We start from the raw sequence: 21,981 nt of genomic DNA on the forward strand, positions 1-21,981 counted from the left end.
CACAAGAAAACTCCAATCCAGCTTCAGTAGTAGCGGACAAGCAGCTAATTCAAATTGTTTTTTTCCATTTTAATTTTAGTTAAGGGGGGTGAAGATGTTTTTTTTTAATGACATGGCTCTCTCAGACAGTCTCTTCAACATGTTTCTCAAAGTGAAAAACAAGTTATGTAAGGGTCCCACGCAACAGAATCATTTCTCTAGGCCTATTTTCCAATTATGAAATTATTGATTTTGATAATTAATTAGGCCTACTTTTATCAATTTCAGTCAATGTCAATATCAATGTTTTGCAGTTGATTACATTTTTATTTAATTATTTATTTGTATTGTTTTTTTTCATTTTGTGGAAATCATATGGCCCTAATTAACACAGGAGCTAAGAGAAGAGAGGGGATACTCAGACTTAAAGCCCCATTCAGTAACTTTTCCAACTGCGCCCTCTGCGTGCATTAGTATCGATAACGATATCGCCGTTCAAAGTCAACAAAACACAGCGCCAGAAAGCTCTATGTACATGTTGTGACATCGGGTACTCACCACGTGATGAAATAATAATCCATAGTTCCGTGAAACATCATTTTCGTAGCAAATCCGAATCGAGTTACTTCCTTGCTTTCAGGCAGACAGCGCTTACGCTGTACAGCGCATGCGCACATCCTTTTCTTTTTTTCGATTTTATTGACACGGGACGCTGACAGCAAACTGCTTAGTCCCAGTGCTGGCCAATGGAGGGCGGTGTGGGATAAATAAAGCCGAGAGTCTCCCTATTACCAGTCAATCTACCATGTCCTAAGACTAAAAAGATCTTATATTACAATAAAAAATGTCAAAAATCTTACTGATTGGGGCTTTAATAGAAATTTCAACTCCAGATCAGCGCTGATTAGGCAACCACATCCTGTCCCCTGTAAGTTACCTATATAACAGCACAGCAATGACCTCATCACTGTGCGCCAAGGTAGGATGCTTTGCAGAGGATAGGGTTTAGTCACTTGTTGGCCACAACACAAAGTAAAGGAGGATATACGTCAAGACAGCTGACAGCTCTAAAATAGTTTGTGCATGGGTGATGCTCCGGCAGTTCACCAGTGAAAAGTCACAGCTTTGCTGCTTTGTGAAATTAATATTCATGGTGTCTGGGCCAGATCCATGTTCTCTCTTGCTACGCCGGAGTCAAGCTCCTCATAACAATGATCATCACTCATGAGCAGCTCAAGGAGGATGAGAACATCAAAGCCATCCAGCAGAGGAGGTTTGATCAGCGACCATATCACTTGGAGTGAAGTATCTGGCATGGCTGCTTCTCCTGCTCAGGCCTGGTGGCCTATACTGCTGCTGGTAGTGCATCAACGTGGATCTTACACCCTGACTGGCTTATCTGTGAGGTATTTTAGGGAAAGCCTATCAGTTCTGCTCCATTGCCTTCTCTTTGGGGGTACATTTGTCTGTGTGTGTGTGTGTGTGTGTGTGTGTGTGTGTGTGTGTGTGCGCATCTGTGTGTGTGCGTCTGTGTGTGTGCGTGAAGCCTGTTGGCGAGCATTGCAGGTACTGACTGCTGGCATGTCCGGTTTGTGCCTAATCCCCATGGGAGTGTAAATAAGCTGCCCCGCTCTGCCTCCTTACATAAATACTGTGCCAGAAAGGAGGGAGAGATGGAGGGATGGTTACAGAGAGGAGAGGAGGTAGAGAAGGCCATTGATAAAGAAATGAGGGAAGCCATATCGGAGAAAGGGAAGATGAGGGGAAGATGGGGGGTCAAGGTTGAGAGGAATGTGTGGCTGCATGGGTACCATTACCAACCTCTGCTATTCATGTGGTGGAGCTGGTTGAAACACATTTAATTTTCTGACTCTCTCTCTCTCTCTCTCTCACACAAACACACACTTGCTTTCTTCTCAGGCGACAGCTAGTTTTTGGTATTATATTCCCTTCCTTTTCACTCTCTCTCTCTCTCCCTCGTTCTTTTTCTTGGTTTTCCATCTTCTGTCCCCTCTCATGTCGCTGCTGTGAAGCCTCTGGGCGGATGCAGGGAAATGTCAGGCGTTTAATTGAATTTGTAGCCCTGCTGGATCCACTTAGAGTGATCACCGGCAGCACCACACACACACACACACACACACACACACACACACACACACACACACACACACAGAGACACACGTCAGAGGGACTGCACACATTGAGATATTGGTAGCTACTGTCAGGTCCACATGCCAGGAGAGCCCGTCCTGATCTGAAGTATTGTGTGTGTTGTGTTCTATGGGAGAGAGTACATGGAGCTGGGCTGCCATTGTTTCTTCCCCACTATTCAAGAGGCTTTCTGGCCTCTGTCAGCTGCTGTTGCCTAGCAGAAGATTGCTTCACATCCAGCTGAAGACATTGTCCAATTTAGACTGTGTACGAGAAAGGAAAGTGGAGAGAAAAAGAGGGGTGCAATGTTCAGAGACATTCACTACTCTCCAACGACCCAGATCTCACACACACACACACACACACACACACACACACACACACACACACACACACACACACACACACATACACGCACGCATGTACATACACACAAACACACACACACACACAGGTGTGTCAACGCATATTGGAGCCGACAAGTGTTAGAGTTGCCACCACAGGAACTGGCCCTGGTGTTTGTGCACGATGCTAGGTCTTATGCTTTTCTTCTGTCTCCTGCCTCCCCTGGGAAAAAGTTCACACTACCCAGCCAATCAGTCGCAGAGAGAGTGAGACAGCTGGGATATAATAATGCTGAGAGGAGGACAGAAATATAGGCATATTTAGCGGGGTTGTTATCGCTGTTGGCACACCACAACGCTTTTGAAGCACACACACTCTGTCTTCAAAAGATGAACTGGCTCTCATTGCTGCTCTTTCTTTTTCTGCTGTGGCATTTCATTAATACTCGTGGTAAGCTCCAGCTCTAACGCACTCACATGCGCACACGCACACACACACACGCACGCACGCACGCACGCACACACACACACACACACACACACACACACACACACACACACACACACACGATTTGCCCAGCTGGTGAAATGAACTAGTCATAACAGAGTTATGTTATTATGGCCAGGTCATGAGGGGGTAAGGATGCACTGTGCACACCACACACAGGACTCGCCCTGCCGCCTGCAGTGCTCGATGTCCTGTGGTCAGTACAAGCTGTGTGTACATGACACACACCCACTCCATAGTCCATAGCCGCACAGAATCACACCCACCCCGTCGTGGGTGTGAGTGTGATGTAGGCCAATGTCTGTAAGTCTATAAATGGTGCACTGTTCTTGTAGAGCACCATCATCCAACATTACACACACATCTAATCATTAAACAAGAGAGGCAGAGTAGCTGGACAGCCCTGCCCCTAATTGCTCATTGTGAATCATTGTCTTCTCTCATTGCCCAGTTGCCCCGCATTAAAACACTATCTCAAATATCTCAATAGCCATCTCCGCCCTCAGGCCATTTCTCCGTCTGTATCTGCATGCTCTCTCCACATGCACACACTCTGCACATGCACTCTCTTCACATGCACTCTCTTCACATGCACTCTCTCTTCACATGCACTCTCTCTTCACATGCACTCTCTCTCCACATGCTCTCTCTCTCCACATGCACTCTCTCTCCACATGCACTCTCCACATGCACTCTCCACATGCTCTCTCTCTCCACATGCACTCTCTCTCCACATGCACTCTCCACATGCTCTCTCTCTCCACATGCACTCTCTCTTCACATGCACTCTCTCTTCACATGCACTCTCTCTTCACATGCACTCTCTCTCCACATGCTCTCTCTCTCCACATGCTCTCTCTCTCCACATGCACTCTCTCTTCACATGCACTCTCTCTTCACATGCACTCTCTCTTCACATGCACTCTCTCTTCACATGCACTCTCTCTCCACATGCTCTCTCTCTCCACATGCACTCTCTCTTCACATGCACTCTCTCTTCACATGCACTCTCTCTTCACATGCACTCTCTCTCCACATGCACTCTCTCTCCACATGCACTCTCCACATGCACTCTCTCTCCACATGCACTCTCTCTCCACATGCACTCTCCACATGCTCTCTCTCTCCACATGCACTCTCTCTTCACATGCACTCTCTCTTCACATGCACTCTCTCTTCACATGCACTCTCTCTCCACATGAACTCTCTCTTCACATGCACTCTCTCTTCACATGCACTCTCTCTTCACATGCACTCTCTCTCCACATGCACTCTCCACATGCTCTCTCTCTCCACATGCACTCTCTCTTCACATGCACACTCTCTTCACATGCACTCTCCACATGCTCTCTCTCTCCACATGCACTCTCTCTCCACATGCACTCTCTCTTCACATGCACTCTCTCTTCACATGCACTCTCTCTTCACATGCACTCTCTCTTCACATGCACTCTCTCTCCACATGCACTCTCCACATGCTCTCTCTCTCCACATGCACTCTCTCTTCACATGCATTCTCTTCACATGCACTCTCTCTTCACATGCACTCTCTCTTCACATGCATTCTCTTCACATGCACTCTCTCTTCACATGCACTCTCTCTCCACATGCTCTCTCTCTCCACATGCACTCTCTCTCCACATGCTCTCTCTCTCCACATGCTCTCTCTCTCCACATGCACTCTTTCCACATGCACTCTCTCTAGCACATGCACTCTCTCCACATGCACTCTCTCTCCACATGCAGTATTTGCACATGCACTCTCTCTCCACATGCACTCTCTAGCACATGCACTCTCTCCACATACATTCTTTGCACATGCACTCTCTTCACATGCAGTATTTGCACATGCACTCTCTCCACATGCACTCTCTCCACATGTACTCTTTTCACATGCACTCTCTCTCCACATGCACTCTTTTCACATGCACTCTCTCCACATGCATTCTTTGCACATGCAATCTCTCCACATGCACTCTTTGCACATGCACGCTCTCTCCACATGCACTCTTTGCACATGCACTCTCTCTCCACATGCACACTCTCTCCACAATACACTCTTTGCACATGCACTCTCTCTCCACATGCACTCTCTCCACATGCACTCTTTGCACATGCACTCTCTCTCCACATGCACTCTCCACATGCACTCTCGGGGGAGGGGGCGGTTCACTCTGGGGCAGGTAGAGCCTTGTATTATTTTAGCAGGGTGACTTTTACCCGGTTCAAGACAACTTGGAACACAGGAAAAAATTAGCTCCGACCTGTGAAAAATGAATTGAATGGTTGTCGAGGTTGGAATTACAGGTCGGAAATTCGGGTATCATTTCAGAGCTCCGGTTTGTCGGAGTTGACGTCATCAAAGTGTTTGTTGACCTAATTTGAGGTGTAATTATTGGAAAAAAGCTTCATACCGGAGGAAGTTCGTACCGATGCAGGTGATTGGAGAATACGAGTGGAAAGGCGGGACATCCGGCATATCCCCCTATCATCGCTCATTATTTTCCCGGAGTTTCCCTTTCCGTTTTGACCAAGTTTCCCATGGTCGACAGACGTTTAGGTGGAAGCATTTGAAAATTGCGAGAGCCAACCGTCTGTTTTAAAGGAGAATTTCATTTTTTTTTAACCTGGACCCATCTCCTGGCAATAATTATGATTTGGCCACTCACCCAGCGATGTCCGCGGCGTTTCTGGCCGTCCTAGCGTTGTTTTGAGATCAATAGCGTCCAAGTCAGTTGTAAAATGGAGCTGATTTGGGGCCAAGTGTGAGCCTGTCTTTCCTGCGTCTATTTTTATTCCCGTTTTCGCCACATGTCGTGGTAATGTGATCCCTCAACATCCACCAGAGTGATATTTCGCCCCAGGCCATTTCCTGGAGTCTCCCAGGGATCAAATTGCCTCAAACGTGATCTCGGTCACCAAGTCTCGTAAAGTCCCGCGATACTTTCTGCCGACTGGCCAACTACAGGTAGGACACTTTGCGGTGGTGGTTTTAGCGTAACCTATGTGGGATTCGAAATGAGAGAGAGAGAGAGAGAGAGAGAGAGAGAGAGAGAGAGAGAGAGAGAGAGAGAGAGAGAGAGAGAGAGAGAGAGAGAGAGAGAGAGAGAGAGAGAGAGAGAGAGAGAGAGAGAGAGAGAGAGAGAGAAAACATCGAAAATATCTTCGAACATCAAAGATATCACATGACCATTCATGTACACTGGGCATGCGCATGCTGGCGTAAACAGGAAGATTGTCTACTCTTCGGTTGTTTGCTATGTGCTACAAGGTCTCTCGCACACATCAAATTTACTTAAAAAAAACTAACAGTTACAAAACAGTTACACATATCTCACTCATTTCCTCACGGTTTGGTTGTCATCTGTTCTCACAGTAGTAGCTCTTCTGCGTGGCTGGAAGTCCCTGTTTAAAAGTCTCCGTTCCGCCGCTCCAGACTAAAATGCAATCCCAGTTTTTTTTAACTGAAACGCAGTCAGTTGTAAACGCTATGTGTAAACATATTAAAAGTTATGCATTTTAAAATGTGTGGATGTAGCCAAAGCTGTCCACTGCTTTTTCTCCACTTGCTCCCCTTTCCCCCCTCACTTCTCTCTCTCTCTGTCTTTAGTCTCAAGCCAGACCATGGACAGTCTGACTCTACGCCCGCCCATTACATTTTGGCCAGAGGATGTTGGTAACTTCAAAAGGACAAAAAAATCACTTCAGACCAGAAGGAAATGAGGACATCCCGCCTTAAGGCGGACATCCTTTTTGACCAACTTTCCCCTCCAGGAAGTACAGAGCCAAGGCGTCAGTTTCCCCCTGCTCCTCCTCCTCACTTATCTCTCCTCTCTCTCCTGACTCGCTCCCCAGGAGGTGTAAACATGTTAATGATGTTCTATTAGTGTCGATGCTCTTTCATCTTTCCTCCAGGCTGGAGTTTCATTATGCTTTCTGATATCGTTAAGACTATTACAGTCCCAGGCTTTTCAATTCCTATCCATTTGCCTGATGTCACTCTCATTGTTTACTCCTTCCACTGGAGAGAAGGGGTGCGATTATTTCTACATTAGCTCTTTTTTAGGCATTCTCTTTCTGTTTTTATCTCCCAGGGTTTCTCTCAAAATGATTCAGCTCAGTTTTTTTCTTTTTCCTTACGGTAGTTTAATTGCTTTGCATTGTTTGTGGTGATAGTAGCCGATCATTCATCAAATCACTGGACTGCAACATCAACTGACGCGCTACAAATAGCAATCTAATGCAAGAACTTTGGACCGAACGTGACTGTCATCTCCATCTGTGGCTGTTGTCCCAACTCAGTGGAAGGGCAGCTTAGTGCAGCTCTCTCTGTTGTTGTTTCTGACTGACTGGTTGGTAACTATGTTTGTCAGCTTATCGTGCATTCCTTTATCGCAAAATAACTGGGATGTGGAGGCTAAATGACATCACATCCGTTTTGTTAGCGTTCCATTTGCAGAAAACTTGAGCTGGGAAGTTCACTGTTCACTGGTCAGATCCAGTCGCTAGCCATTGTTAGCAATAACAATTGACAACATGGCATTTCGTGGCATTTTGCGCATACAAACACTGCAGCCTCATGTCCACACAGATAGAAGTTAGGCAGTGCTGTGTGTACAGCTGATTTAATGAGACACAAACAAAACAGAAGTGCTAAACAATATTACCACGATTACTACTACTGTTGTTGCGTGGCGCAGCCATCTTGGATTTTTGAGGTCGGGGCTGCTGTGGCTCCTACGAGTTTGGAATGGGAAATACCAGCTCTGATGACGTCACCGTCCAGCTCATGACCTTTGAAGTCATAAGATTACCAGTCCCCAGTTATAAAGGAATGCACGATTAATAACTGACATAGTCACAGTAGTTTCACTGACACACACACACACACACACACACACACACACACACACACACACACACACACACACACACACACACAGAGGGTTTGGCCATTAGGCGTATTCTGAGCGTGAGTGATGCTATGGACGAGTGTGTGTCGTAAACCTGGTGACATTTACGCAATGAGACGCAGCGTGATTGATGCACTCTGAAGTTGGGAAGGAGTGCAGCTTGCAAATCACCTTTTACGACACACACACACACATACATACACAAACACACACACACACACACACAAACACACACACACACATACACACACACACACAGGCATACACACACACACAGGCATACACACACACACACACAGGCAGAGGCAGATAGATGGCATCCAGTGTAGGGCACCGAGTCTTTTTGATGTTGCGATAAATCCCTGTTGGTTACCACAAAGCCCCAACATGGAATGCAGGAAACACTGGTCTCTCTCCCTAAGCCTCTCCCCCATTCTGCCACCGGGTCAGTTGTAGTATCAGCAGATTAAGGTCCCAGGGCAAGACAACAAACACCTTCTGGCTGTGAGGTAGGCTGGAGGAGAGAGGGGAAAGGTCGGGGGTCGATGCGGGGTCACTAAGCGCAGACCGCAGTGAGCTGGGCCAGTGAAGGTCACAAATGTTTACCTTTCAGACTGAGGAGAATCCTCTCTGCTCACCTTCACATCTGCTCGACATGTAGAGAGACAGTTCACACACTTCTACTCTCCATCACTGCAGCACGCCACATCACCCCCACACAGACCTGCAAACATACACAGACCCCCTGCAGCACTCTACATCACCCCCACACAGACCTGCAAACATACACAGACCCCCTGCAGCACTCTACATCACCCCTACGCAGACCTGCAAACATACACAGACCCCCTGCAGCACTCTACATCACCCCTACGCAGACCTGCAAACATACACAGACCCCCTGCAGCACTCTACATCACCCCTACACAGACCTGCAAACATACACAGACCTCCTGCAGCACTCTACATCACCCCTACACAGACCTGCAAACATACACAGACCTCCTGCAGCACTCTACATCACCCCTACACAGACCTGCAAACATACACAGACCCCCTGCAGCACTCTACATCACCCCTACACAGACCTGCAAACATACACAGACCCCCTGCAGCACGTCACGTCACCCCCACACAGAAAGACTGAAGCGCTGTACCTAGCATATTCTCTCTCCTCCCTGGGCCTCACGCCAAGGTTTCAGCATTGTCCCTAAAGGATTGATACGCCATGGGGCCTGGGCATGTCCCCTTTTCGTTCACTGCCACTCGTTTCCTACAGGAAAGAAGTTGTAGGAAATGAGGAGAGGAAGGGAGGAAAGCAGAGAAACCAAGAGAAGTGAGCAGAAAGCAGATAAAGTGCTCCATATTACAGACACCAAAGCTGACTGCAATTACTGCTGAAGTGACCTAATCACCTTGTTGATGACCGGCCTACTTAAGGCCAGGCTCGTTCTAACACGGAAAATGAAATACATATTTTACAACATGGGCGTGAAATCTAAAAATACTCAAGCTGCTTCATCTGAGGATTTGAAGAAGCTTGTTCTGTCTCTGTTACTATTGGGACAGTCTCCAAATTGGTGGAGCAAAAATCCATTTCCAGGTTTGGGAAGAAATTGAGGTCGTGGAATATGAGGCATTTTTTAGTTCTCTCCTGTCTGTCACTCTCACCTTCTCTCTCTTCCTGTCCACGTGTCTCTTCTTCTTTCTTCCTCCCTCTCTTCCTGTCCACGTGTCTCTTCTTCTTTCTTCCTCCCTCTCTTCCTGTTATTTTAGTGGGGATGGCTAAAGTGCAGGAATCATCAGAACAGCCAGCTGACTTCTATTCACAACTATAATGGCTGACGCTGTGTGCAGCTGAGCTGCGCCCCATTCAACGCCAGCATGGCTCCTCCATGTACAGTTGATTTCTTCCAAGACGCCCAGTTCCTCCACTTCAGCTGTCTGTGGTTTAAAGATGCCCCCCCCCCCCCCCCACACACACACACACACACACTTAGGTACACTTACACACACTCTCACAGCCTTCCTTCCTCTCCTCTTCACAGATTGAGACAGATTTCTAAAGTTAATCTTCCCCACTTTGCGATATTATTGCGGAGTCGGACTGATGGTGGGGGAGATTGTGCATCTTAAACCTTTTTTTTTTATGCTCGCCTAGGCTGCCCCTCATCTGCTTCAGCGCACGTGCGCGCACACACACACACACACACACACATGCCGAGATGTGGGGAGCTCACTCATCCTGCAGTCTCTTTGTCTGGCTTGCTGATTGGCTATCTGCCTGTAGGTCTGCTTGCTGATTGGCTATGTGCCTGTAGGTCTGCTTGCCTGCCTCTCTCTTCATCTGTCTCTTTCTATCTGCTGTATCTGCTGTTGACTGTCTGTGCTGTTCTTCAGACCTCAGCTAACCTGCTTTCTACGCTGTAAGCACTTATTCCAGGCTCAGTCTCTCTCTTTCACACTGCTCCCCGTCTCCTCTTGCCCCCCTCCTCCTGTCCTCCTCCTCTCTCTGTGGCAGCTCCTCTGTGGCTCCTCCTCTCTCCATGGCAGCTAATCTGTGGCTCCTCCTCCTCTCTCTGTGGCAGCTCCTCTGTGGCTCCTCCTCTCTCCATGGCAGCTAATCTGTGGCTCCTCCTCCTCTCTCTGTGGCAGCTCCTCTGTGGCTCCTCCTCTCTCCATGGCAGCTCATCTGTGGCTCCTCCTCCTCTCTCCGTGGCAGCTCCTCTGCGGCTCCTCCTCTCTCTGTGGCACCTCCTCTGTGGCTCCTCCTCTCTCTGTGGCGGCTCCTCTCTCTGTGGCGCCTCCTCTGGGGCTCCTCCTCCTCCTCTCTCCGTGGCATCTCCTCTGTGGCTCCTCCTCTCTCTGTGGCGCCTCCTCTGGGGCTCCTCCTCTCTCCGTGGCGGCTCCTCTGGCTCCTCCTCCTCTCTGTGGCACCTCCTCTGGGGCTCCTCCTCCTCTGTCTGTGGCAGCTCCTCTGGGGCTCCTCCTCTCTCTGTGGCAGCTCCTCTGTGGCTCCTCCTCCTCTCTCTGTGGCAGCTCCTCTGGGGCTCCTCCTCCTCCTCTCTCTGTGGCAGCTCCTCTGTGGCTCCTCCTCCCCTCTCTGTGGCAGCTCCTCTGTGGCTCCTCCTCCTCTCTCTGTGGCACCTCCTCTGGAGCTCCGTGTACATGGTTGTATAGAGTGAGTCCGGGAACAAGGCCTGACATTTGCTGCACAGCAAAGGTGGGGAAGAGGTGAAGCGATGGGACTGTAGTGACCAGCCACTCAACACAGACGAGATGAGACTGCTTGACCACATTACTAATGATGAGAGCTCTTTGACCCATTGTACCTGCGTGGACAATGTTTTTGGTTGAAAGAGCCTCGTCTTAGACTTTGATCTTTAGCTTTTGATTTGCATAGAGCTGCCATCCTGAAGTTGTGGAATTCTTTTTTTTTTGTATTTTTTTAAGTTTTTGTAAGCTGGTGTAACTTAAGTGTTCTCTTTCCCTCCATATACTGAAAGGCTTTGGAAACAGCTAAATCAGGAAAGCTATCCATTTCCCCCTCTTCAATCTCAATCCAGGGATTGTGTACAGCTAATAATGGTACACTGTACATCAAAACGCATCATGCACTATAATATAGTGCATGATTATATAGTGACTATAGTGATTCTGTAGTAATCAATTTGTTTCTGGGACTGGTGGTGTAGCTTAGTTTTATTGAAGTCCCACAGCTAATTAGAGGAAGCCTATGATAATTAGTTTTCTCAAGGAGGATGCCATACTTTCTCTGCCCCCCACCCCCTTTGCATGTTGTTGTCTATGGTATGTTACTATGTTCCTCACTGCTCTTGATGGATGGATGGATGGATGGTCCAGGTTGATGTGGAATTTACTGTCTCCCTATGTTTATTTTATTATATTTGATGTTTTTTCCTGACTAAGTACTGCTCCAGCCTGTCAAATAAATACCTATCATGTGCCAGCTAACCGAGGAAACCAAGGAATGCTTCCGCTCACTAAGCTGTTGACCCAGTAGCCCGTGTGTGTGCCCGTGTGTGTGTGCCCGTGTGTGTGTGTGTGTGTGTGTGTGTGTGTGTGTGTGTGTGTGTGCCCGTGTGTGTGTGTGTGTGTGTGTGTGCAGCGTCTTTGGGCGCCGTGCCGTCGTACCTCACCCTTCTGACGCTAAGCAGCTTTGGTTTGATCACCATCTGTTCAACCAGTCTGTGTTTGTGCACAGGGACTGACTCACACACCTCACCCTCACACTCTCTTCTCTTTCTCTCACACACACACACACACACACACACACACACACACACACACGTGAGCAGCACTATTTGTGGTTAAACCACAGCTAGTCGGAAGTCGGTAGTGCGATGTTTGCTGCAGCCAGGTTTGGTGTTTTGTTTAGCTGTGAAATGGTCACATTATCACTGAGCTTGTGCTATATCCCATAGGTCATTCTCAAGGGGCAGCGGGGTGTGTGTGTGTGTGTGTGTGTGATGCTGTGTCTGTCTGCTGGTTAAAAACTGCTCTATTTCTCAGCTCACCGGCAGACAGACATGCAAACAGACAGACAGACAGCAGACAGAAAGGCAGACAGACCTAAAGGCAGACAGGCAGGCAGACAGACATGCAAACAGACAGACAGCAGACAGAAAGGCAGACAGACATGCAGGCAGACAGACATGCAAACAGACAGACAGCAGACAGAAAGGCAGACAGACATGCAGGCAGACAGACATGCAGGCAGACAGACAGCAGACAGAAAGGCAGACAGACATGCAGGCAGACAGACATGCAAACAGACAGACAGCAGACATGCAGGCAGACAGACATGCAAACAGACAGACAGCAGACATGCAGGCAGACAGACATGCAAACAGACAGACAGCAGACAGAAAGGCAGGCAGACAGACATGGAGAGCTAGAGAGAGATGGGGAGGTGACAGCAATACACTCTTACTGGGACATCAATGTTTTTCCACACTCTGGCCAGTGCAGCTCTCACTATGATCTGGATGTGTGTGTGAACTGGGTCATCTTTAGATAAGCTGAAGCACTGTGCTCCTGAGAGCTGGAGACGGCAGCGTTTCCACCTGGCCGACAGACAGCAGATGTGAACTCTGTTTGTGCTGTTGTGCTGTGTTTAAGCCAACCACAACATGCATGTGTGCACGCGCACGCACACACACACACACACACACACACACACACACACACACACACACACACACACACACACACACATGCACTGTGATCATCAGTGAATCTCTTTATATCACAGGACAGCGTCACGGTCCGCGAATAAACTGCATGACAGCTTAAGATAAACGGGTGCTAATGTGTTTGTCTGTGCTGCACATGTATTAATTTGCTTTCATGTTTACAGTTTGTACCCGCCTGTGTCAGTAGTGTGTGTGTGTGTGTGTGTGTCCTTTTTTCTTTTTCGCCTTTTTTTGGGCCATTTTTTCCTTTTATTGGGATAGGACAGTAGATTGACAGGAAAGGTGGGGAGAGAGAGGGGATGACATGTGGCAAAGGACCATGGGTGGGATTTGAACCTGGGTCGGCCACACGAAGGACTAAGCCTTAATCGTATGCGCTCTACCAGGTGAGCCACGGTGAAGTGGAATATTTTTGTTCCTTTATAAACTGAACTGAGGAAACTGGACTGAACTATAAAGAACATTCTTCTAGCCATTTCTAGTCTTAACAGTCTTGTGCTCCAATTATCTCACAAAAAAAGAATCATGTTGGCGGTTTCTTTTTTACACAATATAAAATATTGATGTAGGGGAAAAAAGAAATGTGCGCACTTTCAATTTAATGTAGGCCTATATGTAAAATGGAAACTGTTCTATAATAGACTGCTAATAGCTGCTAAAAAATATATATATCGGTGATCGGTGATCAATCTGTGATCAGTCGGGCAGATATTTCTCATATGCGATCGGTCATCGGTGGCAGAAAATGTGATCGGTGCACCCCTAGTTGAAAGGCAATGGCACCATGAGGCACACAGTAGACATGGTTGTTAATATGTGTGTTTTGTCTGTGTGTGTTGTGCAGGGGTCCCTTCAGCGTGGTCAGGAGATGCATCAACAGAGAGACTGGGCAGCAGTTTGCTGTCAAGATCGTGGATGTGGCCCAGTTTACCTCCAGCCCTGGACTCAGCACAGAGGGTAAGGAGGGTGTTCTACGTGGGCCAGGGGTGTGACAGAGAGAGGGCTTTCTTTTTCAACCTTTATTTTATCCAGGGAAAGTCGAGCAGCAACAGCCTTCTTTACATTCACACAGTTGCTCACATTCACCCTGGGGAGTTGGCCCGGTCAGCCACACTCTTCCCAGTCTTCCCTTCTGCAGGTGGGAATTAAGACCCTTTGCCTCAAGTCCATCTTCACAGTAATAGTTGACTCATTCACTTTCATTTTCACAAAGGTCCTGGGAGAAGCGACCTGGTCAACGTGCGGTCGCGAGCCCACTTCTCTTAACTTCCAGGCAGCTGGTTATCCGGAGCACAGGGTTTTGATAGAGAAAGAGAAGGGCTGCTGTGTAGCTTTCAGACGAAGGTGTGATCAGATACGGCCCGCTGCCAGAGGGAGTGGTGGAGGAAGTGAAGGAGAGAACGACAGATTGAATTAGAGATATGCGGCGAGATAGCACAGAAACTATTGGATGGTGTGTGAAGGGGAGAGGGAGAGAGAGATTGAGAGGAATGCGGGACTTCGTTAGAGAAAGAGAAAGTGGCCAATCCTGCTGGGAGACAGGTTTACTACAGTCCATATATCCAGCAGGTATTTTTAGAAAGCAATGAATGGCTCAACACTACTTCTCACCCTTTTCTCCCTGCATTCATGTATCACTGCTCAGGATGGAGCGAGGAGGGAACAGCACATTTAGAGCTCAGGTTTAAGGAGAGAGGTTTCAAACCTGGGCCAGCCACAACAGTGCCTGTACGTCCTCAAGCGCCTCAAGACATTTAGCCTGAGGCCCCAAATCCTCAGGGACTTCTATCGAGGCACCATAGAGAGCCTGCTGGCCGGCTGCTTTACTACCTGGTACGCCAACTGGTACGTACTGTACTAATCACCAGTGCAAGTGAGAATTCTTTCTTCAGAATTCAGGTCTTCTACCTGCTCTATTTGTAAAGCACCTTGAGATAACTTGTTATGATTTGGTGTTATATAAATATAAGATTGATTGATTGATTGATTGATTGACAAGGACCGCAAGGCACTGAGAGGTAAGACGCTCGGCCCAGCTTGTCACCAGGTGAGCTGCCCAGTCTGCAGGAACTATAAACCCAGCGGTGCCTCAGGAGGTCCCTGAGGATCATCAAGGACCCAACTCAACCACCAAACAGCATGTTCTCCCTCCTGCCCTCAGGGAGGAGATACAGGACCCCCAAAATACGCACCAGGAATAAGGAATACCTTCTTTCCACAGGCCATAAGACTCCTCAACAATTAATACGCACGCACACACACACAACCCCATACAAGTTTGGAGTGCAATATGACTGACTGACTGTAATATTGACTAAGTGATGCATAAAATACGACATCGTGCACCTTTCATTGTAGCACCTCGCACTGCCATTGCTGTTCTTCATTGTTTTATTTTATTTTATTTTCAAATTTATATTCTTATTGCTCTTGTGTGTTTCTGTTTCTTTTATGCTTTTGTAACGGTGTTGTGTAGGTGGTACTTGCAGCAACCCATGTTAAGGGCTTGCCCAGGGGTGCGATACGAACCGCCGACCTTCAGCTTGGGAGTCTGACAAGTTAACCACTGCGCCAAGAGAGCTAGCTCCCTTGGCTGAGCGGATTAACTTGCCTTTATACTGGGGAGTGAGTTTAACCAATCCACTCGCTACCACACTGGACTCATGACGAATCCGCGCTGATTCACCTCGGTTACATTATGTTATGTGTTGCTTTTTTTTTTGCTCCTTTTGTCTTATATTTTATATCCTGCGGGGCCTCCCGACCTAAGAATTTTGCAAGGAGTGTACTTGTACAACCGGAGTGACAATAAACGTCTTGAATCTTGAACAGGAGAGAGTGAAAGCTATGGCCAAGTATATGCACTATATTGCACTACATTCTCTCCTTGGGTTCACTTCTAGTCATACAAGTCCCACATCCAGGTCACGTCAAAGGGTCGTTTCAAAGCACATCTGGGGGACTTGCATGGTCTGTGTTTTGAGCTCTCGTTAGCCTAGCATGCTAACTGCTGATATTTATCTGTTTTTGAGAATATAGACGATTCATTTGAATTTGATGGCCGCGCATATTTATTTGAGCCGGTCTGGAATAACGTCATATGCCCCATTTCAGGTCGCGGTTCAAAACAAACAATTGTTCGGTGCATGGGAATCAAACCAGACTAATCAGGGTGGCTTAAAAATCATATTTAAAGCTGGAAATAAGGTCCAGGTTGTAAAAAACCTAAATTCTCCCTTAAATTGATAAGAACTGAAGGTACTGTGATACCTTGTTCCAACGATTATTCCACTGCAGCCCAATGACAGCAGTGCTGTTCTCTGTGTGTCTGTTCTCACTTTGTTAAACTCTTTGTCTGGTCCAGAGCTGAAATATCGGAAACAGTTACCGGAAACAGCCGACATAACAGTCTCCCCGCATCGCTACATTTTTTATTTTAGAGCCACAATATTGTTATAAATATCAACAACTAGCCAACAGATATCAAAGCTGGTGGGCTTTATGGAAAGAGCCTGACTCAAACTGGTTGACCGTTATATCAAACTGGTCATTCAGTGGCCTTTTACTGCCACATAACTAACGTGCTAACAGCTAGCTAGCCTAGCTATTAACATACAGGTGTGTTGTTGCACCGCTCTGTAATGCATTATCAGTAACGTTAGATTATATTAATAAGGTCCCACTGCCTACATCGACCAGCCAATCAGGTGTCCCGGACAGTATCTGTCCTGAATAAACGCAGTGGATGGGCGACTGGCGTGGGTCCAGACCCATATGAAGAGACAACTGCGATTGATATACATGTAGGGCTGGATACCAAGCTAACCCACCCACCCATCTACCCTCAAAGTTAATATGCACATAGGTCAGGGACTCTTCATATATCTCCCGGTCTCATTAGGCCTGACATTTCCAAGCAGTGGATAATTTGTTATGCCTTAGAATTTTGTATCTGCCCTAAATTTGCCGTGACATTAAAAAGGTTGGGAACTTCGGATGATTTGCTGTGTCCCAAGTGCAGACAATGCTGTAAGTTCAAGAAAAAAATGAATGTGTTTCATGGGGGGTCCTTACCTGCCATGCGGCGTACCGGCTCTGAACTCCACGCAACCCCCATCCTTATCCCCCCCCCTCCCCTCTTTCACTCCCAGCCCCCGGAGTACATGAGCCAGCGCACCAGGCCTGTCAGCGCTTCTCCTCAGTTTACTTAAGCCTCTATAGACCAAATCACCATGACGTCACCATGTAAACAACATTTACTTCCGGGTACCACTTCAGGAAGGCGGCAGGTTTAAATGTGCGTGCTGTCAAATAAATGCTGTCAAACTCTCTCGTTGTTTTCGGCCAACTACTTTCAATTTAAATGTTCAAACGGTTGGTAAACATGCTTGTCTGACGTATCTAGCCTTTCTTCTGTGTTTGTTTTATGTAGTGTTAGCTAGCTAATAACGTTTGTTTACAACTGTCAAACTCGCTGTTTTTTTGCAGACTCGTTAACGTTACGTTACAGACAGAAGCTACTGACGGCGCTCGGAACCCGGATGTTGTAGATGTAATAAGCCTGTGCCGCCGAATCCAGAGTTCTCTTTGCTCATGTTTGCCCTTTGCAGAGGGAATTCTGAATAATCCAAATCTTGACCCGCTCTTTATGGTCACTGGACACCCAACAACACAACACGAACAAACCATTTTTGTCTTCTTTGTCTGTTTTTGTCTTCAACACGTCAGTTTGTGCCCGTTCACCGCCATTATTTGTGGAGGTAACCGGAACCAGAGGTAACCGGAAGTAAATGTAAACATCCCCGCTGATTTGGTCTATAGAGCACTCAGCAGCCACAAAGCGCTCAGCCAGTCGTGCCATGATCCCCCCCATATCCCATCCCGCACAACACATGGGATGTGCAGACGTCACACTGTAAAGTGAGACGTTTGAAGCCTTTTCCTCCCTCCATCAAGGCCCTGTCTTTACTGTACTTCTGGGCTGAGGTCAGCGAGGAGCACTTCTTCAGCCGCTTAGTTATTATGAGGTCTGCTCCTTCCCTCATTCCCATGTCCTGTAGCTTTACCAGACAGATACACACACTCGCCCCTCACACACACACTCGCCCCTCACACACACACTCGTCCCTCACACACACACTCGCCCCTCACACACACACTCGCCCCTCACACACACACTCGCCCCTCACACACACACTCGCCCCTCACACACACGCGCGCTAACAACTCTTAACTGTAAGTAGGAGTACGATATTATGTAATCATAAGCCCGCGAAACTTTATAGGTATAGAAAGAAGGATTCATGAGGACAAAGGCCTCACTGGATACCTGCCGAGTGATATCGACACACTGATGTGCACTCCTCTGCATTCACATACCATGCTTCTGCTTCTGTATTCACAGAAAGGACACAGACACAATTTGTTGTACATTTCCTTCTTTTCTTGCTCCGTTATTTGCGCATAAACAATAGATCATACGATATAAAAACACTGTATTGCCACTGCCAGCATCCACACCGTGCATGATCTCCCAAGCTGGATGCCTGGGAACTACGCATTTTGATAAAGAGCAAGTCAGGAGATTTGTTTTGAAAAATTGTGGCATACTATCATGGCTGAAAGAAACATTTCCCCTGGTACCATCTGGCTCATGTGCTTTACTCATACATGTATATGGCTTTTCCCGGGGCTTGGAGTTGGCTTTTAGAGCGAGCTGTGAAAGGCAATCTGCAGATCATTTAGTGTAGTCAGAATGACAGATCCTATTCCACCAACATAGGCAGGTCCCGTGTATTTCTCCCGAGTTCTTTATGGGCAAAATTTTATTATTGTATAGCAACCGGGAATCTCTACTGACTAGGCAGGGCTCCAGAGTGCGTGTATTTACACGCATTTTCCCACCTTAAAATCTGCCAGTGCGTGTTATGTAAATATTTATGCACCCTGGAATTTGTAGTGTATTGTAGCGTCTTTCTTTCTCTCTCTCTCTCTCTCTCTCTCTCTCTCACCCTGCTCTTGTACCACAGCGTGCAGCGCGGTCAATCTAATCTCTCACATAGAATGACAGGGGAAATACAAAAAGAAAACATTTTCAATTGCTTCTGAGCACTTTAGACTTGGGCCGAATCGTTTTACTTTGAAAATCCGACTGGAAGAACTAGTATCGCTAGTAGAACACAGGACAGTCCGCAGACAGCCATCCAGATTATACTGGTGTGCGGCCAGACTCACTCGTACCGGAATCGGAGTCACAAACAGATTGAATTACAATGTGCCAGATGGTGGTTTTGTACGCGGGAGACAAAGCTACGGCTTCAGCAGACGAGTTCTGACTAACGTTAGGTTGGCTGGCATGACAATGACATCTTAGCGTCTAATGTTAGCATCGCTAGCAGGATGCTAGCTAACTATCAAGCCAATTCTGGGATTACTAATGTTACCAACATGTAATTCAAGATCTAAAGAAGCTAAAATGTGTTGTTGAAAATATGACTACGCTGTCTGTTAATGTTAGACCATCTAAGAGCAGCTATCTGCTATGGGTTTTCACTGTCTGCAGTGCACAGTGAGACTTCACAGCACACTGTGGGATATGTCACTACACTAATCACAGTAACGTATCACAATCCTGACCACCATTACATAATGTTAGGCAAACTACATAAATAAATGGTTATCGAGTCATTCTTATCCGGTAAGACATTCATAGTGCATCATGAGAATGGTAGCCCACTTTAATTGAATTAAACTAAATTGTAATTTATTTGTAATCAATTGTAATCATTGTGTCCTTAAATGTGCTCCTAACCTTTTCAACTTAGGAGCATAATGTAAGGTGATAATCACATCACAGACACCCAGTTCATAAATGCTGCAATTCTTAAAATGCAAAGGCTTCCATCAGTGGGCCATAGGCTCAAACCCCACTGTGTTAACTCGGTTGGTGATAGTGACTTTAACAGACGTTTATTGACATGAAAATATTTGATCGTATCATTTAATAATTTGCCAATATGTATACAAAATGACAAAGAAGGTAATGCTTAAAATGTATTATTGCGGTGCCAAAAGGCATGGTAAAAAATGTGGGTGCACCTAAATTATGTGCTGGTGCACCTAAATTAAAAAGTAAGGTGCACCAGTGCACCTAGTGTAAAAAGTTAGGAGCCCTGCTAGAGGTGTAATGGTTAAGAAAATTCAGTTTGTGTCGATACGACACAGTGGTGTCACAGTTCGGTATGTTTTTGATACAGCAATTTACGTTTTTTTTTTTTAACACATTTTGTCTTTTTCATCTCAGTTTTAGTTTAGCATGATATTCTTGTAGAAGACTTGCACTGTTCAGCAGTGTAAGATTCATTCAGTTTGCAATACGTATTGAACCTAAAGCCTCCTACCTAAACGGCCCGGAACGAATACGTGTATTGTGTTACACCCCCACTTCTGACATAAACTAACTACACAAGTGGGAGCTGTTGTTGTTGGTAAAAGCAACTTGTCTTCTCCTTCAGTCTCTTGTTCTTCCTCCTTATGCGTGCATGTTCACACTGCAAGAGAATCTGTGCCAACCAAATTGTTGTGACATTTTTCATCTTATCATGATGAACATGAGCTGGATCTCATTTAGTCACATCCTCCTCTGAGTAAACAAACCTGACTAGCAAGTAAAGCACGCTGAAACCCAAGAGGAAATCATGTCACTTTGGACCATGTAAACACCAGTGTTGGGGTAACACATTACAAAAGTAACATATTACATGTAATATATTACTTTTAACACGTTCACTGCCAATGACGTGTTAATACGTAAAAAAAAATCCAACGGTTGACTGCCAATGACGTGTTAATACGTAAAAAAAAAGAATTATTTCTTTTTGACGGTGGGATGTGCATCTAACCCTTTTACATCTTCTATATAAATATGGGAGCCACCGAACGTGTACAACCCATTCCACCGACCCACTAAGTGGCGACAGTGCTCTCCAGACTAGAAAAAGCCCAGCCAAAACTGCAGGGGAACGCGCGATGAAACCATTCTCATACTGTAAAATGGATTGGCGAAAACGCTTTCGTTTTCGCGCTGGTTGCTGGCGGTGGGGGATTGCAAATTTGCATAATAGATTATGGGTGCAACACACTTTGAAACACGCAGCATAAATAAGACCAGAATCGCAAAAGCTTCATCAAAGCTCTCAACCGAAACCCCAAGAAACGAGTGAGCCCATCCAGACTTGCCCAAAGAGCGGCCACCAGCAGACAGGAGCAGCAGCAGCAGCAACTCGCTTGTGACACGCCCGCTGCAGCCAAGAAGAACACACATGGAGGGAGGAGTTTGAAGTAGAGGGGGGTTTCCTGCTGTTATGGAGGAAATTACTGTTCAAAACTATTGTTTAGATGTCTGACGTCTTACTGATGCCAAAAATGAATGGTTAAAGTGACTGTTCTATCGAATTTCACAAAAAGCTATTTATCTCAGCTTAAATTTTCAGACGCTGAAACCATGCTGTATTCAAGTGCTAATGCCTACATAACTACTAACTCTACAAACTAACTCTTTTAGACAGAGAAAGCACACATTCTATTAGTTCTTTTGAGATATTTTGTGTTCACAAAATCTTAGCAGAAAAGAATCCTCGGGTCTTGAAAGATGAGCCAGAATCCTAAAAAAAAACCTCTGGCAGAAGCTACCTACAGTAAAAAAAAATGGCTGTCAGTGAATGTGTTAACAGTAACTCCGTAATATAACTTATTACCAGTATGATTTCAATAATATTATACCAGTTACTTTGTCAAGTAACACAAGTTACAAATTGAGTTGCATTTTTTTTTAATCAAAGCACCTAACCATTATAGATGACAATAACAAA

At 46.4% G+C, this 21,981-nt stretch overlaps 1 protein-coding gene across 2 annotated transcripts in view; it reads left to right on the forward strand.

Annotated features, from left to right (window-relative positions):
• caska (calcium/calmodulin-dependent serine protein kinase a) overlaps positions 1 to 21,981 on the forward strand; it is a 204,848-nt gene that overhangs the window by 70,807 nt on the left and 112,060 nt on the right. For both annotated transcript variants that reach the window (XM_083638890.1, XM_083638891.1), the window contains exon 2: positions 13,956 to 14,068. In XM_083638890.1, coding sequence (XP_083495016.1) covers positions 13,956 to 14,068 — 113 coding nt within the window. The remainder of the gene's footprint in view (positions 1 to 13,955; positions 14,069 to 21,981) is intronic.

Source organism: Poromitra crassiceps (assembly GCF_964638095.1).
Source record: "Poromitra crassiceps genome assembly, chromosome: 6".
Classification (NCBI taxonomy): domain Eukaryota; kingdom Metazoa; phylum Chordata; class Actinopteri; order Beryciformes; family Melamphaidae; genus Poromitra; species Poromitra crassiceps.